General features: G+C 35.1%; 1 protein-coding gene across 2 annotated transcripts in view; it reads left to right on the top strand.

Annotated features, from left to right (window-relative positions):
• The window catches only part of Neurochondrin (neurochondrin), a 34236-nt gene extending 14974 nt beyond the window's left edge, over nt 1-19262 (top strand). For both annotated transcript variants that reach the window (XM_090399186.1, XM_090399187.1), the window contains exon 2: nt 16481-19262. In XM_090399186.1, the coding sequence (XP_090255312.1) occupies nt 16533-18626 (2094 nt within the window). In that variant the 5' untranslated portion in view covers nt 16481-16532 and the 3' untranslated portion in view covers nt 18627-19262. The remainder of the gene's footprint in view (nt 1-16480) is intronic.
• The last annotated feature ends 275 nt before the right edge of the window (nt 19263-19537 follow it).

Consider the following 19537-nt stretch of genomic DNA (forward strand, 5'->3'; position numbering starts at 1 on the left):
GGAAACTTACTTAAGACCCAACGAGGACCGTACCTTTAGGAATTTCACTGTTGTACGTAAGGATAGAACTGGAGATGGTCCTGCTCATGGAGGAGTAGCTATCTTAGTGGACAGTCATACTCCTTTCCATCAGGTCCAACTTAATACTTCTCTGGAAGCTGTAGTGATTCACTTCTCTGTGGGATTTCTTATTACAGTATGTTCAATTTATTTACCACCAAACGCTGAGTTAAATGAAATTGATCTTGATAACCTTATCTCACAACTGCCTGAACCCATACTTTTGATGGGTGACTTCAACGGTCACAATACTCTATGGGGTAGTGTCAACACTAATAGATGAGGACAAAGCATTGAAAAAATTCTTGATAATAATAACCTTTCCCTTCTAAATAATAAACTCAATACTTTCTTTCATATGCCTACCCGCTCATATTCTGCAATTGATCTTACAATCTGTTCCCCTTCCATTCTTCCACTGCTCATGTGGGACATTGAAGAGAACATACATGGAAGTGATCACTTTCCTGTTCTTTGTACAATGTCTTCACAGGAACCATGTTCACCCACACGGATACCTATATCGAAAATGGACCAGGCTGACTGGAACACTTTCTCTCATTTTGCAAAATTTAATGCTGATGCCATCAGTCAAACACCTATCACTGAAGCTGTAAAATATATAACAGAATGCATTGTCCAGGCAGCAACAACCTCCATCCCAAAAACATCATCTCGATTTCCAGTCTATCCAAAGCCTTGGTGGAACCCAGAATGTCAGGCAGCCAAAAAAGATCAACACAGAGCATGGAGCATATTTCGTAGATGCCCCACAACATCAAATTTAATAACTTTCAAGCGTGCTCGAGTCAAAGCACATTTTGTAAGACATCAGAGTCAAAAACAATCATGGATCCAATTTACTACATCAATTAATCAAATGACTGGTCCAAAAATTGTATGGGATAAAATCCGAAAAATGAATGGCAGGTATAATACACACATTGTTTGTCCACCTTAGACTATAATGGAAGTGTTCTTGCTGATCCCAAAGCTATTGCGGATACTTTGGGAGAAACTTTTCCTAAAATCTCAGCAACAGCTTCATATTCTCCAGAATTTTTAATACTGAATGAGCAGCAAGAGAAACAAAGGCTTAATTTTTCTACCAACATTCTACCAACATCAGCCATTTGTCAAGGAGGAACTAAAAAGAGCTCTCCTACAATCTCACCCTAGTGCAGTAGGACCTGGTGACATCCATTATGAAATGATAAAACATCTACCATCATCTTCTGTGGATCTTCTTCTCTTATTATGCAATAGAATACTTGCAGAGGAAGAGTTTCCAAATTCTTGGCATAAGTCAATTGTCATTGCTATCCCAAAACCAGGAAAAGATCCAACACAAGCAAATAATTATCGACCCATTGCTCTGACCAGCTGTCTTTGTAAGATACTAGAGAAAATGGTTAATGCCAGACTTCTCTGGTATTTAGAAAGCAACAGTCTTCTTTCCAATACACAGTGTGGTTTCCTTAGACATCGATCAACTTTTGACCATTTAGTTCAGTTAGAAACTTGTATAAGAGATGCATTTCTGAAGCGAGAACATCTTGTCTCGGTTTTTTTTTTACATGGAAAAAACTTATGACACAACCTGAAGCTATGGCATATTAAAAGACCTCTATAACCTAGGTCTCAAAGGACACCTCCCTGTATTTATTAAAAATTTTCTGTCCAGGCGAACTTTCCAAGTCAGAGTGGGAAGTATGCTATCTCGACCGTATATTCAAGAACAAGGTGTTCCCCAAGGCTCTGTCTTAAGTGTAACCCGTTTTGCTATTAAAATCAACTCAGTCATTGAACAGCTTCCTCCCACTGTAGACAATGCTCTATATGTTGATGACTTCACAATTTACTGTCACTCACGTAACATGAGGGTAATTGAAAGACAACTTCAGCAAGCAATTGATCATGTCTCCCTGTGGGCTCTTAATAATAGGTTTAGGTTTTCAACAGAAAAAAGTGTCTGTGTACACTTCTGTCAAAAATGCACTCATCACCCAGATCCTGAACTAAGAATGGGACCTACTGTTATTCCAGTAACTACAGAAACCAAGTTCTTGGGACTCATCTTTGACAGAAAACATTTCTAGCACACATTTGTCAGCTAAGAGAAAAGTGCAAAAGAACTTTGAACCTCCTTCGCACTCTATCCTCTACTGGGTGGGATTATCCATATTCATGCACTTATACGTTCAAAGCTGGATTATGGGTCCGAAGTCTGTGGTTCGGCAAGACAGAGTAACCTATAATGGTTGGATTCCATCCATCATCAGGGTGTACGGATAGCTACTGGTGCCTTAAATTAAATTATATAGATTTCTTTTTAAGTAGTATGCTCCTCCCTTTCCCCAGAAAGTGTATTTTCATTCTAAGGACTTCATCTTCAGTTGTATTGTATATACCCCTCCTTATCCTTCCAACACTCTGGTTATTTTTTCTGATGTACATCAGAAAAAATAACCAGAGTTCTCTGTGGATATGATCTCTATGCCACTTTCAAACTTTTCATTCATGCATTCTCTTGAATATCTTGGAGCATTTAAAGTTCCTTGTGCCTGCGGTTTTGCCTACTATGGACAGACTCATATCAAAAATTGCATCCACAGTCATCTGCATGGCAAGTTGGGACTGGCAGACCATGCTCTGGATATTCCTCTACATAGGATCAGATAGAGAAATACATCTCTATTACACAGAAGTGATTGAGTCTGAGAGACTATTTTTAGAATCAGCATCAGCTATGAACCACTCTTAGCCTCAAAAAGTAGGGGCACATTAATTTACCAAAGATCTGGATGACTATCATTGTAAGATCTGATAGCCTGACTGCTCAAAATTAACTATGGTTATCCAACCCATGGAGTGTGCCATGTATGAACATTAATGTTGTTATCAGTTACAATTTAAATTGTTTTCTTCAGTTACGTAGTTTAGTTGTGTGTGTCTATCACAGTTGATGATGGTAGTTAGAAAACCAGCAAAATATTAGTGAGCTTAAATAAATATATTTTTCCTCTTTTGGTGTTTTTTTATACTGTAAAACATTATTATGAATCATCAACACTGCAGCTTTTATATATATAACAGTAGTAAAGGGTAAGTTTAGTATGTGGCCTATTTCGGTGTTTCATACACCATCGTCACTAAATTTAATTATTTTAACCTTAGTATCTAATGTAATAGGCTTGTGCATTTTCTTGAACAACAGCACTCTTACTTTGGATTTTATCTGCTGTTTTATCTAACACTAACAGTTATAAACAGTTTATAATTCACAGCAAAACAAAACCAGGTGGCCAAATCTGTGCACAGTAGTCAAGATGTAGGCGAATCATTGCCTTCTAAGAGGAATAACTTATCTTTACTTGTTAGTGTTTTTCAACATCCAAGTAATTCGTTTGTGCTATTGCAATTTTAACTTTAACTCTTCGTCCACCATAATCCCCAATTCCCTAGCTTCATCGATTTCCTGTAAACCAATACCATCGATATGATACACCATGTGCACCCTTTTCAACCCAAAGTGCATAACCTTATATTTTGCAACGTTAAATTGACAGTCATTATCCTTTGCCCACAATTTATTTAAATCATCCTGCGGGATATCTACATCACTTTTATCAACTATTGCTCTCCCTAGTTTTGCATCATCAGCAAACGATTAAATATCCCCTCTTAAACCTTTCCCCTATGTCATTGATATACAAATTAAAGAGTAGTGGCCCTAGTACCGAACCCTGAGGCACTCCACTAGTCGCCATTCATTCTCCTAAACTCTACTCCACCATAGACTACAGGTAATCCTCGTATAACGCGGTACTTATACAATGCTGTTTTGATATAATGCGGTCTACAAATTGTAGTATCCCTTATTCAACGCAGTCTACAATTTCTAGTAACCCTTTATTTATTTTTTTATTCATATTTTTCACTGCGAGACTTAAAAATCGAATTTTATATTTGTGTCTGCCTGTATTGCTAGAGTAGTTATAAGTATCGAATTTAGTTTTATTATATCACTGAATAAGGTACTGTACAGAGGCTTTTGCAGTCTGTGTCATTCTCAACAAATAGTGCAATTAGAGAGAGATGGAATAAAAACATTGCGAACTAATAAATCACATATCCCAGCTCACAGAAACTATGTTGTATAGACTTAAGCAAAACCATATGTTGCACTGAAACACAGTATCTAACTAAAAACTATTGTCCAATTTTTCAATTATGAAATAAGTGTTTATTTTATTGCATCTGAAATTCTCGATGTCATTATGGCAGATCACAAAGGCTAACTTAAAATAAAAGACTGCCAAGAATTGAAATATGCCATATAATGAATGTGTGAGTTCACCTGCCACCTCAAACGCAAACAAGAAGCCATAAAATTCAACCAAGGGTTGAAACATTTGTGTGAGTTGAACCAGTCAGTAATGAAAAGTTTCATCGGAACGATAAATGACACCCTGTTGTGAATATGTTAAAACTAATAGTGAATGTTGTTATGACAGTTTCAGATGTTACGGAATTCGATTGAAGAGAATTGCATTTCAACTCAACACTTGTTTTTGTCTTTGGGTCAAGCGATCTTTTGTTAATACCGCACCAATCATATGCACGTCTTTATAGCTGCTGTCTTGTGTAAAACAAAATTCAGCTTGTACGTATTGTAACAATTAAAAAAAAAACTTGAATAATTTATAAGCATATAAAAGGATATCACCTGTAAATCGTTGACATGCCAGCAAAATTCTCGGACGTGCCACCTCTGGCATGAGTGCCATAGGTTCGCCATCTAGGGTTTACTGTATAAAGTGTTTATTGTTGAAAATTGCCTTCGTTTTCTGCCAGGAAAGTGCATTTAAAATCATAAGTGTGTTATTCTCAAGCTGAGCAGTTTATTTTCTGATGAATTACATATATATGTAATGCTTTTTTTTATGTAAAAGTTTATTTTTATTGTAATGGCCACTAAAACTACATGAAAGGGAAAAATATATGAAAGGGAAAAAATCAACATTGAAGAGGAAATTCATTTCTCTCGAAAAAATTAAAATCTTGGATCGGTTGAAAATTGGAGAAAAACCAGGATTTGTTGCAAGGACTCTGAATTTAAATGAATCAACAATTCGAACAATCAAACAGAATGAACATAATATCCGAGAAAATGTTATTACTGGGTCAACGGTAAGTGCAAAGCACGTTGCTCGTGTTCGTGATATTCTAATAGAAAAAATGAAGGAATCTCTAATGATTTGGATAGAAGATTGCACTCAAAAGAAAATTCCTTTGGATGGACACTTTATTAAGCAAAAAGCTCTCAAAGTTTATAAACATTTAAAAGAACTTGATTAGGATTCTTCAGAAGAAATCTCTCAGCATGGATTTTGTGCCAGTAAGGGTTGGTTCGAAAACTTTAAAAAGTGGTTTTCTTTGTATAATCTTAATATCCAGGGAGAATCAGCATCAGCAGATGTTGAAGCTGCCTGGAAATACCCAGCAGAACTTTTAAAAATCATTAAAGAAGGTGGTTACAGTGTAGACCAGGTGTTCAATGCAGATGAATCTGGGTTTTATTGGAAAAAAATGCCAAAACGCACCTATATTTTGAAAAATGAAAGATCAGCTCTTGGATTCAAAGTTTCCAAAGATAGAATTACTTTGTTTTGTAGTAATGCATCAGGTGATTACATGACAAAACCAATGTTTATTAACCGATCCGGAAATCTTTGTGTGATGAAAGGGCTTGACAAGTCTACCTTACCTGTTTATTGGCAAGCCAACAAAAAGGCATGGGTTACAGCTAGCATGTTTGAAAATTGGTTGTTCAAGTATTTTGTACCCGATGTAGAAAGTTACACAAAAAAAAAGAATATGGACTTCAAAATTCTACTAATTTTAGATAACGCACCAGGCTGCCCAACAAATTTAAGCCATCTGAATATTAAAATAACTTTTTTGCCACCTAATACTACTTATTCAACCACTCAACCAAGGAATAATATCAACATTTAAGTCATATTATATTTGGCGAACATTTCAATTAATTTTGAAAAATGGAATCTAATCCAAACATGACACTGCCTCAAGCATGGAAAGAGTTTTCAATATTGAATTGTGTAAAAATAATTTCTTTGTCCATTAAGGAATTACAACCCTCTATGCTGAATGCTTGCTGGAAAAAAATATGGCCTGAAGCTGTTCTGGAACAAAATTTCATACCTCCAGTGGATGCCGAGCTGCGTCGTATAATAAACGCCGCACACATTTTTGGTGGAGAGGGCTTTTGCGATATGGTTGAAAATGAAATTAGTAATTAGTGAATTAATTGATGGAGAAACAGATTTAAATGAGGAGGAACTGGTACAATTAATAGATGGTGGGAAAAGTTCTGCCGAAGATTCTGATTGTGATGAATCCGTTAAAGAATTCAGTTTAAAGAAATTAGCAGAAGGAGTGGACTTGGCAAGAAAGTAAGGAAGTTATTTTACAGATAATGATCCCTCAATGGAGCGTTCAGGAAAATTCATGAGACAACTGGATATTTGTTTAGTGCCATATTATGAACTTAATAAAAAATTGCAGAATAGTGGTAAACAAAGTCTTATTACTGATTTCTTGATAACTAAACCAGCTGAAGTAGGCAATGAGAATTATACAAATGATGTCCAAGAGATTTCAAGCAGTGACGACCTCTGGCCACTTAAAGAACATCTATGAAATTTTATGTTTGAAGACCATTAAAATATGCACTTTATTTTATTGTGTGTAAAACATTTATGCATTATGTGCAATGAAATTTATGTACAATTTGTAATTTTTATAATTTTATACTATGTATTTGTCTCATAGTTTATTTTCTTAACTTACATGAATTACCTGAATTAAATAAAAATATTGTTTATTGGATATGTCATTGTTATTTATATAATTTAAAAAAAAAAATGATTTCGGAACCTAACCCTACTTTTTCTATGTGATCTAAGTCTCATATAACGCGGCATTTCTATGGAACCTAACATCCGTGTTATACGAGGGTTACCTGTACTTTCTGGTTTTTGTCCATCAACCATCCCCCTAACCTCATATCCATACCCATTCACTCCAGTTTTTGTAACAGTTTTCCATGTGGTATTCTCAAATGCCTTGGCAAAGTTGAGCAGTATCATGGTGTAGCCATTACCTTTATCCAGTTCTGCTGTCACTTCATTATAAAATGTGAATAAGTTACTAAGACAGGACTTAACCTTTACAAAGCTGTGCTGCCCACTATAAAGTGTATCGCATCCCTGTCCACCCACTGTTGTATTTTACTTTTCACTAATTTTTCCAATACTTTAACAACCACTCCCGATATATTAATTAGTCTGTAGTTTGCTACCGCTGTCTTGAAGCCACCTTTATGCAACGGTACTATCTTACCCTCTTTCTACTCCCTTGGAACCCTGCCAATGATGAGAGACTTAGATTGAACAACTTTGTCAGAGGAAATGCCAATTCACTTGCACATTCACGTAGTACACAAGTTGGTGTGCCATCCAGTCCCACTGCTGTGTTAACATTCATGTTTTTTAATATGCTGAACACCTGTTCATCTACCTCAATGTTGAGATGCATCTCTGTAACATCTGTAACTGTAAAATCACCACCCAGATGATACACCTTTGCAAAATGATCACTCAGCAACTCAACTATTTCTTTTGGTTCAGTCACCTTTCTACCATGAGCATTGTTAAAGTCATTCTCCCATAGTCATTTTTCCTCTTACTTGCTACATAATGAAGAAACTTTTTTGGGTTTACTTTGACCTGTTTGGCTAATTCTCTCTCATAGTTTGATTTGCCCTTTTTTACCATACTAGTCACTCCTCTTGCTTGCACTTTGTACTGCTCATGAGTAATGCTGATCACTTATTTCTTTATATTTCCTCCACAATGTTTTCTTTTCTTTTTTTTGTTTATCCTTTTGACCTTAGATATGCAGTCTGATACTGCTACCCTCAAGCAATCTCTGACCACTTACTTTGCACTACTGATATTCTTTCCTTGTGGCTTCTCAAGCCATGGCACTGTTCCTAGATTACTTCTGAGTCTCTCGTAATCACCAACCTTATAGTTGAACATAAACCTTGACAGAGAACTCCATGTTTAGCCTTTCCAGAATAAGACTGCATGGTCACTCTCTCCAATTGGAGGCAGAGTGTCTACTTTGGTTATGGATACATCTTCTGATGCTATTATCAGATCCAACACCCCTCAAACTCCTTGTTCTCTCTATAACTTGTTGTTTCATGTAATTATCCCTTTGCAATTTTGTAAATCCTCTTACATCTTGCCATTCCCCCTTTCCTCCCTCCACTCAATGTCCCCATAGTTAAAGTCTCTATAATTGTTCTTCCTACACTCATTGTTCTAATTTGTTGATACATGGCATCTGCATTTTCCTGTGGACCTCCCTGGTCTATAGCAGTACCCAACAACATGTTTTGTCCTATTTGTGTCTCGTGCCAGATATCCTCAAATGTACCATCTCCCTTGGACCTAATATCCTCTTTTAATAACTTCTAATTTTGTTGGTTGTAATTCTGCAGCTATCATCAGCAATACCCTACCTCCTGTCCCTTCTGGTCTCCCTGAAAATACAATACCCTTTACATTCTATTCCTGCAGCTATATCATTTTCAGTCAACTAGGTCTCAGATTTCAGTCAACTAGATGCCAATGCCAAAAACTCCTCACCCTTATTCCTGATACTTCTTGCATTTGTCTACGTGTGTTTCACTGTCCCTTTGTATCCATAGTTACCCTTGTGTAATGTCATTACCAACTCATTTGAATTGGAAACTTGTGAAATCCCAGTTGGCATTGCATAATCATTACTGTACCAATTAGGGTGACCAACTTTTGAACATGAAAATAAGAGAAATTGGATCATGACAAATTTTAGTGAAATTTTTGGGATGTGAATCCTACATTAATTGATAGGATGGTTTATATTTAAAATATACTGAAGTCACGTTTACATAATATACAATTCGCTTTGTGAATGTTGGATGGCATGGGTTTTAGCCACGAGTACTGTTCTTCCCATTTCTTCAGATATTTACATTTCTTTTTTGGTGGCATTTTTACATTATTACTTTCCATTTTACTGTCACTATGCATCACAAAAATATACTATGGCACTTGTTGCTTGCAGTCATTATTACCCCATGAGCGATACTGAAGTCACATTTACATAATATACAATTAGCTTTGTGAACATTGGATGGCACAGGTTTTAGCCACAAGTACTGTTCTTATCATTTCTTCAGATAAACACACAAATATTTACATTTTTTTTTTTTTTGGTTGCCTTTTTATATTATTACTTTCCATTTCACCGTCACTATTCATCATGAAAATATACTATGGCACTCGATGTTCAAGGATACGGAAAATACTTTGAGAATGAATGCAGACACAACGGCTGGTAAGAACGCAGGATAGGAAACAGACAAACAAAACCCGGAAGTGTATATCGAAAATCACTACCAATGATTTGATTATTCCGAATGGGTATCGATTATTGAAATGGCACCAAAGGTTACAAGATCAACACAACGATATAATATCTTTGCCAGAACAGAATTGTATCGATTAGAATTTTCCAAACTATCGATATTAGTGTCAAATTGTATTTGTCGGTTATAATATACATTGAAAAATTAAAGACAATGATTGATTATGAAAAATATGGGAGTATTTGAAGATCAATACTGGAGTCGGGATGATCCAAAAAAATTTTTCATTGGCAATTATGGTGCTTCTCAGTTCTGTTCTATCATACCAAGACTGTAGATGCACAGTCTTTACTTTCTTGCCCTTCATTTTTGCTTCCACTAACAACTCTCATTTCTCATAACAAAAATATAATGTATTACAAAGAACTAGGTGGCAAGAATTTTGCCAGAGCTTAAATCCAAACACTTTAGATACCAAACTTTGGAAACTGACTGCTAATTTACAAAGAGCCCTACCAAAGGCAAGTGAGACTAACATGCTAAAAGATCCAGATGGAAATATCAAAATAGGAGACGGGGGGGGGGGGGGGGGATCGCAAATACATTGGCCTTTCATTTTCAAAATATAAGCAAACTAGAGATGAATACTAGGAAAGACCATCAAATATCAAAACAGGCTCGACAGGAGAAAAATGATGCAAGTTCCCCAAAATATAAAAACAAATTATTCTGGGATCTATTCTCAATCTCTAAATTGAGAGATGACTTGGAGAGACTAGATATAAATCATGTGAACCAGATAACATACAAGGAATTATGATCAAACATCTTCCTTCCCTAGATTGGCTACTTCGCCTATACAATAATAGCCTAAAACAAGGAAAAGCTCCAAAAGACTGGAAGACAGCCACAATCATACCAATCTTAAAGCCTAACAAACCTCAAGACCAACCAGGAAATTGTAGACCAATTTCTCTGACTTTAATTCCAGGCAAATTGATGGAAAAAATTATTCTCCAACATTTGAATTACTATCTAAACAAAAATAGTATATGCATGGATAGGCTTGTGTTTGTCACACATGTTGAATTGGATTTAAATGGTATTGAATCGAACACAGACAGATTGATAAGAAAATAACTACCGTATATTATTGCATATAATGCGAACTAGAAATTTTGTTTGAAAACTAGCCCTGAAATGCCATGTCCACGTATAATGCGATCTGTTAATCTCGTTCCATAACATTATAAATAATACAATACGAATTAACAAAAGAAATATTTATTTAAAAACAAAATGTCAAAATATTTTAAATTCATCTTTTGAGTCGTCAAACATTTCATTTATAAATTCATCTGTAGGGATTGTGTCATTAGTGTAGCAGTTGTCGTCATCATCTTCATGCTCTCCAATTTGTTGTGTGTCATCCTCGCTTTCGTATATGACGTGATCTTCGGATCCATCCATTGAATTACTTATTCCACATTTAAGAAATGAGCGTTGAATCATTTCAGACGAATCCCATGCTTCTTTAACCCAGCTGGTGACTAGGGTGATCTCAGGCTTCTGAAAATTCCCACCCTTTGTCATCTTCACCAAGCCAGATGACATCCATTCTCTCCATTTTTCACGTAGGTGATCTTTAAATGGCTTATTCAAGCTGACATCAAGCAGCTGCAAAACGGAAGTTAGACCACCCAGTATGACTGCTAGGTCTGTACGTAGCTCACGTGCTTTCTCTTTGCTTGCCTCTGTTAAATGCACCCGGAACATATCCCAGACTAGCATGCTTTGTTGACGTAACAAGCTACTTGGACATATGTTCCATGCTTGATCCATCCACAATTGTACACCTTCATCCATCCAGCTTTTCTGATTGGCGCGAACAATTACACCTGGTGGAAATTTCATATGCTTTGGAATTTTCTTCCTTTTAAATATCACTGTTGGCTTTAATTTGTTTCTGTCTACCATGCATGCTAGAACAACGGTAAAATGTGATTTTTCATGTCCCATTGTTTTTATGAAGACACCCTTTTCACCAACTGGGTTTACTGTTTGATTCCCAGGCATATCAAAGTACATGGGTGTCTCATCCATATTGTCAATTTGGGAAAGTTCATATCCGTGACACCTCCGTAATTTTATGATAAATTTATGGAAGGACTGCACTTTTTCTTCAAGCTGCTTTGGTAACTTCTGCTCAATTTTTGTTCGGTGTTGTAATGTTAATACTTTGCGTACCATAAATCTGTTGCACCACCCAGGCGAAGCAAGAAAAGATGAAATACCCGGTGTGTCCTTGAATTTACCATTCTTGAGTTGTAGAGCTTGAAAACGAATTGCATTTCTTGTTACTATAATGCCATCTTGTCGTTGTGTCAAAATCCATTCATTTAGCTCTTCTTTGAGTTCTGGAAAGGATGCTACATCTCCACGACGGGCACATTTTGTTTTGGGGATTTTTTCAAGACTGTCTTTTTGCTTACGCCAAAGTCTAATATTACTCTCTGCTACACCAAATTCTCTCATAGCAACACTGTTATTATGTTCTTCTGCAAACTGCACGACACGCAATTTAAATCCTGCTTCAAAAGATGAATGTTTACGTTTCTGTTGGCTCATTTTCAGGCTAGGTTTGTTTAACGAATAATATTTAAAATGAACTGTGGTTAAACCGACATACCTAACTGTGCTCTATCATTCGGCGATGGAGAGTGCATGTGCAGATACGATGTGTGCTCGGTCGCCGAATGCAAGTGGGTCAAGTAGATTTGGTTGCATAGGCATTAGGTAGTATATATTGTGTGTGCATGTCTAATAAGATGTTATATTTTTTAGGATCCACATATAATCCGAACCCCTAACTTTAAGTAGTATTTTTTACCATACATTTTTCGCATTATACGCGATAATATACGGTATTTATTAACTTAAAAGCTAATATTTATAGAAAATATTAATATCGGTTTATAGAAAACCCACACATACAGAGAGATATTTACACAATCACGCCATCACCCTTCTCAACAATATGGTATCTTAAAAACACTAACCCATAGAGCTAGAGCAATCTGTTCCAATGACATTGCTCTCACCTGTGCCACACCTTTCTAACCAATGATTATAATCCCCATAAGATAGATAAATAAAATACTAAATGCTACTCAGAAATCCTTCCCCCCCCCCCCACTATCTACCACAGAAGACTACAACAAAACTATCACCATCCCATACATTAAAGGCACATCTGAAAAGATATCTAGGGTGCTTAATAAACACCAACTGCACACTGTATTTAAACCTTATGTGAAATTGGCAACTCTCATCTGTTCACCTAAGGACAGATTCACTCCTTTATCACATCTTGTCTCTGACACTTTCGCTATGGCAAGTCTGGTCTGGCAGACCATGCTTTGGATACCCCAGCATACACGATCAATTGGAAAAAAACAAAAGTACTGCACAGAAGCTTCTACAAGTCAGAGAGGTTGTTCCTGGAATCAACAGAAGCCTTAAAACATACTCCAAACCTTAAAAGTATGGCTGTATAAATCTACCAAAGATTTGGGAGACTGTCATCTTAAGACCAAATTAAAATTTATTTATTTTAATTAAATTTATTTTTATTTTATTTTTTTCAAAACTTTGGACTACTATTTTTCAAAACTTTCAAGGACTTATATATTGTATTTTTTTTTTTTTTTTTTTTTTTTTCAAAACTTTGGACTACTGTTTAACTTAGATGGCACCATATTAGGACTTTAGTCTTGTGTTGCACGCTGCAATTACTTATACTAGCCCCACTGCTACACCAAATTGTGGTTGTCTCGCATTTTCAAGGATACGGAAAATACTTTAAAACAAATTTTGTTTGAAAGTGCTCTGAAGATGCTGGATATAATACCAGCAAAATATTAGCTTTTAAGTTAATAAATAGTTATTTTCTTATCAATCTGTGTTCGATTCAATACCGTTTAAATCCAATTCAAAAATAGTATACTACCACATTTTCAGGCTGCCTTTAGAAGAAATCACTCAACAACTGATCAACTTTTCTACTTAACCCAGACAATTCAAGATAACTTCCAGACCAAACCTACCAAATCCACCATTGCAGTTTTTATAGATTTTAGCAATGCCTTTGACAAGGTGTGGAGGCAGAAACCCTTTTCCAAACTTTGTCATATTTGAACAGAAGGGAAAGTTCTAAACTGGATTTATGACTTTCTAAGAAATAGAACAATTTGAGTTAGAATAAATAATACCTTTTCCAAGAAAGTGAAAATAAGACAGGGACTCCCTCAAGGCAGCATTTTGAGCTCACTCCTTTTTTCCATCTACTTAAACGACTTAGATAAAAATATAAATAAAGAAACAAGATAGCTATGTTTGCTGATGATTTGGTCCTATTCTCAGCTCACAACAACCTAGAAACAGCAGAAGGTCACTTAAGCAAAGCCATTGAAAGTTTATCTACATACTCTGAAAACCAAAAAATCAAAATTAACCCTACTAAATTAGAAATTTGTGTATTTGCCATTAATAACTACCTCAGAAAGTGGAAACCAAAGATTAAGCTAAACAGTCAACTAATTACATTTAATGAAAACCCCAAATACCTTGGAGTTACTCTGGATCCATCACTAAGCTTCAGTAAACATATCAACAGTGTTGCAGTCAGAGCAAAAAAGAAGACTAAATATCATGAAAAATATCTCAGGTAAAGAGTAGGGAGCCGATGCTAAAACCTTAAAAGTCACATACACCTCTATTATCCGACCCATAATGGAATATGCTTCGCTTATTTGGATGCAAACATCACAAACCCGTTTAGACGAGCTTATAAAAATTCAGAAAAATGCAACTAGAATCATATGTGGACTAAGGAATACAACTCCTGGAAAAAAAGCAGAATTCGAATCCAACCTTGTTCCTTTAAAAATTAGGTGGCAAGAAAATCTTACTAAATTTGTAGAAAGAGCCAACCTTGCACATCATAGAACAAGTAAACTTTTTAAAAATTGACAACCAACAAACAATAAAGAAAATAATCAACAATGTATGAAATCATTGAAAATAAAATTCCTTTGGATTGTCCAAATAAAATAGCCAACTACCTAGCATTTCCTCTAAATCAAGACAGGAAAAATATAGTTATCAACTTTGAAATAGGGAAACATGAGAAAAAAAAAAGCCTAGAAAGCCCTGAAATCTTGAGATCATTAGCTCTTTCAAAAACAATGAAATATGGACCTGACTCAATAAAGATCTGTTACAGATGGCTCCAAAAATCCAAATGGCAATTCTGGGAGTGGCATACTCATGGCTCTCAAAATATAAAACTAAAAATAACTAACAGTATTGGATGCAACTCATACCATGCAGAATTAATAGCCATTAACACAGCACTGCAACATTTGGATAAACAAAGCCCAAAAGAGTTTATATTTTTCACAGATTCCTTAGCAGCCCTTCAAGCTATTAAGAACTGCTGCACTAGCCATCAAGAAATACTTAGAGATATAGCAAAAAACATAAACTACATAAGGATTCCAAAATAATTTTCCAATTGATCCCATGTGGAATTAAAGGGAAATGAAAATGCAGATGAAGTAGCAAAAATGGCTGCAACATCCAGTGATACCACAGATTTCAATCTTTTTAAAACCACTCAAAAAGAAAACAAAAAGAATTATTCTCCAGGACATGACTCACCACTAGTATTCAGCAGAAAAACCAGGAGCTAGCATCAACTCCAAGTTTAATCATTATGCCACTACCATGATCTCTCGCCTCAAGACTGGCCACACAAGACCAATCAAGTTTAGCAATGGCATAAAAGTCTTCCCCATCTGTAACATTGAGGAAGCATCGCCAATGCATTTACTAAATTGTATGAATATTTCCAAATTTGACCTCTATGATCTGGTGTAATAATACCATGGGATAATAATAATAAAACTCTCATATCTTCTCTAATTGCGTATTTCTCACCTTTCAAATCATTTGTGCTAGCCAGTACAATCAACTCGTTTGTTCCATTCTTCTGTATACTTACAGCATCACTAACATCTTTTATTTTTGCACCTGGAAAACATGCTTTTGTCACTTTCTCATTAATTATACCTCTTATCATTGAGTCCCCATACAACACTATCTCTTTCTTCCAGTCTCTTGCATTTGCCATTCACTCTTTCTTTCATTCTCCATCCTTCTGTATTGCTCGCCAATTGTTTCTCTAGTTGCTCAAGCTCACATTTTGTCCACATAAGCATGCAATTTCTTTCCACACTATTATCTAACATTACTTTCAACCACTTCCTTCAAACTCTCAGACATATTTTGTGCATGATACACAAACATGTAAACAAACAGTTAATGAAAGATGCATCGGTTGATTCACAGGAGCTTTGTGTTGCTACAATTACAGCAATATATAAATGGGTATTGGTCATAATGGAAAGCATTATATTGTTTGCAGTTGAAAAGTGCTGTATGAACAGATCATTATAAACTGAAGTATTATAAGCTATTACTATATTTTTATGCTAATCCTGCCCATGAAAGGTTGTAATCCTATCATATAATTTAATTAGCTGGGTTGGTTAAGGATCCAATTGCACATTCTAAGACCAAACATGGCACTTTTTACTACAGGCCTACAGTAAGCAGGATGGTGGTCTTGCACTTTGGATGAGGAAAATCATTTACTGACCAGGCATGTCAATATGCATGCACATTACACATATGTAGCACATAAAAAGAAATACAAATTGACTGTTGTTCTTAATAGGAATTGAGAACTTTACTATGCAGCAATGTTTTAAAAAATAAATTAGTAAATTGTTTAGAAATATTAGTAGGTTTAACCACGTTTTGCTAATTAGGTTGATTTTTCTCTTTCAGAATAAATCGCAAAGGAGTCAGTGTTAAAAATTCAAGAAAGATAAACAGCAGCATGTCACATGTACAACAGTATTTGAAAATATTAAGTGAATCACAAACAGATACAGAGAAATTTGCTTCTCTATTAGTTCTTTCCAAAATATTGAAATCCTCAGATGCCTCTGCTTATAGCCTCAAAGAAATATTTAATGTTGTTCAACCATTTTTATCTAGACTTCTTCATACGAGCGATGTTCCTGAAGGTTGTCCTGAAACAATTTTTAAGTCTGTTGCTTTAGCTATAATGTCCTGCTTTTCAGTGGATCCTGAACTGTGTGTCCATGATAGCATGTGTGCTGAAATACCCATTTTCAAGGATGTTATAAAACATCAGCCTACATCAGATGAAGAAAAGGCTTTGGTTGAAGATGCATTACAATGTCTGTTAAGTATGGCTGCACATAACAAGGGTAGACAACAGTTGCTAGAGAAAGGTGTAGTAAATTGCTTAACAGAATTATTTGTATCACAGTCCTTTAGCCACGATAAAGTTTTTCATATTTTAATGTTACTAATTTGCCATTGTGGAAGTGACACCTGGGAGAAAGATCCATCTGCATTTCTATCTCTCATGAAGAAATTATCCCAGGATTTTGTTCTCGATAATTCAGCACATAAGTTTGAACTGTGTGAAATTCTTATGCGAATTTTGATGAAGCATCCAAATTGTACATCACAACCAGATGAAGAATGGTGTCTCCTGATTCGTGAAGGATTGAGTGACATCTTGAGAAGCAAACTTACTAAATGCTATCGGGATGCTGCTCTTAAGCTAACGAGCATCATGGTAGAGAAATTTGGTATTCATTGGCTTCTTGAAGAATCCGAAGGTACTCATTTTTTTACTATCGTTGTTCAGATCGTGTGTGTTGAAGTTAGGATGATTCTTGAAGACCAAACAATAGATGATATTGGAAAAGATGTCATTTTACTTACTGCATGCTATAACATACTGGAATGTGTGATATCTGTATTGGTGGATGAAAGTTTATGGCACTGGCAAGAAAAATGTACAGAACAGTTACTCTCCTCTATTAAATCAGCATTTTGTGCCATTCTGGCCTTTATGAATTCTTTATCCTCCAAATGGGATATTCTTATAGCATCAGATGCAAACAATGCAGCCATAGTACGAGAATTAACTTTTGCCACTGTTCGTGTACTCTGTTCCTGGATGGCTGAGGAAACCTTTGCTTTAAGGCAAGAAGTTTGTAAGGTTCTTCCTTTTATACTTAGGGTTGCAAAAGAGTCTATAGCTGGATCTCAGTGGCAAGAAGGGCAAAAACTGGGATCAAGTGCACCAAATATATGCTATATAGATCTGATGAGATTTCTTATTGCTCCTTTATGTCATCTTACTGCTGATGATGCAACTAGAACTATTCTTCTTGCAGAACAGCTTCATGTCATTATGTTTGAATATTTGCAAAATCAATGGAGGGTATATCAAAAAGCAGGTGTTTTAGACCTTGAAGTTTTGTTGACTACGATATGTGGTATTTATTTGAATATCGTTGTAATGGAAGGAAAATTTGTTAAAGAAAATGGTACATTCTTTTTGTTACTTAAGTTCCTGATGACTGTACTTCCACAGCTCAATGTTAATACAAAACAACTAGCTCTTACAGCTAACTTTGCAGTACTTGGACTGCTTATTGCTAAACACTGCCATAAAAAAATCAAGTCATGTGAAACTAGTTTTTATCGGTATCTTTCAGCCAGTGTTAAATTTTTATGGGATGCTCATCATGTAGAAGATGCGAATAATTCTACGTCGTTTGTTATTATTAGGGAGTATCGTAAAGTTTGGAGTGACATTGTGGAATTGTGGTATTTAGGTATGCAGGCATTAACAAGTCTTTTGCCATGCATTCCTTGGGTTGCTAAGTTTCTTCTTGAGAGTGGTTGGCCACAACATATTATAATGTCACTGAGTAGGGTAAACGAACAAGCTGTTGAAGGTAGTATAAAATCAACTTACCAGGCATTTTTATGTGGTGTTGTGAGAATATGCCCTGATACTATCCCAGCTTTGACAGACTGTGGTGGTTTAAGTGTGTGTCATACGCATAAACTTAAAGAACTCGAATTGCTTCTTCAACAGTGATGATAATACATGGTTCATAGACATTAAACAATAGACATATTCATTTTGTGAAATACTTCAGAAATTTGACTTAATTATGAAAAGTTTCACCTTTGTTTGCTGTTTTTTGTAGTGTTTGATAAAAATTTTCTGTAAAATTAGTTACAAGAAGAAAACTTAGAATGATTTAATTTATAGATTGCAGAGCTATTTGATGGCAAAAATTGTAATTAGATGCCTTAACTTTTTTATATGTTGGTTATTTTATACTATAATGAGTGTTTTTTTAGTGTAGATAGTTTATTTATGAAAAAAAAATTCATATTCTGAATGTTCCTTTTCTACTGAAAGTTCATATTTCTTCTACAGAAATGGAAAATTATCCATTTTGCTAATTTAAAAAAATTATATAAGAAAAGGTGCTTAAAAATGAGGCAGTAATAGTAGTTTGAAAAATGAAAGTTGGTAATATGTTTAGAGCTGTAAAGATTCAGAAGTCTTTCTTGGGTTTAAGATTTGTTACTTTGTTTTGAAATATTTTTTAATTAGCTCATAAAGCATGTTTTTTGAGAACTAATTGGAATATTTTGGTATGGGCTAAAATTTTTAGCATGTGTTACCTGAAAAATGATTATTGATTTTTATGATGTAATATATCTCCAAAATGTAAAATAGAATTTATTTGAATTATTTATTATTATTATATTTTATTTATTTTTTCTTTCTCCATAGTAAATTAAATTCCAGATTTTATCAAAGGCTGGTATTATTTGGATTTTTTTCACTCTAATTTTTCAGAGCGAAAAGAAAGATGTGTTCTTTCTTTCTAGACTTTTAAGTTTTCATGGCCGGAAATGAACTAACTATATTACTACATGACTTACGTGTTAATATTTTTTTATGTTCTAAACACTTATCAATGTATTTTAATT

The sequence above is a fragment of the Typopeltis vanoorti genome, chromosome 10 (assembly GCF_054136105.1).
Source record: "Typopeltis vanoorti isolate ZY-2024b chromosome 10, IOZ_Tvanoo_1.0, whole genome shotgun sequence".
NCBI classification, from domain to species: domain Eukaryota; kingdom Metazoa; phylum Arthropoda; class Arachnida; order Uropygi; family Thelyphonidae; genus Typopeltis; species Typopeltis vanoorti.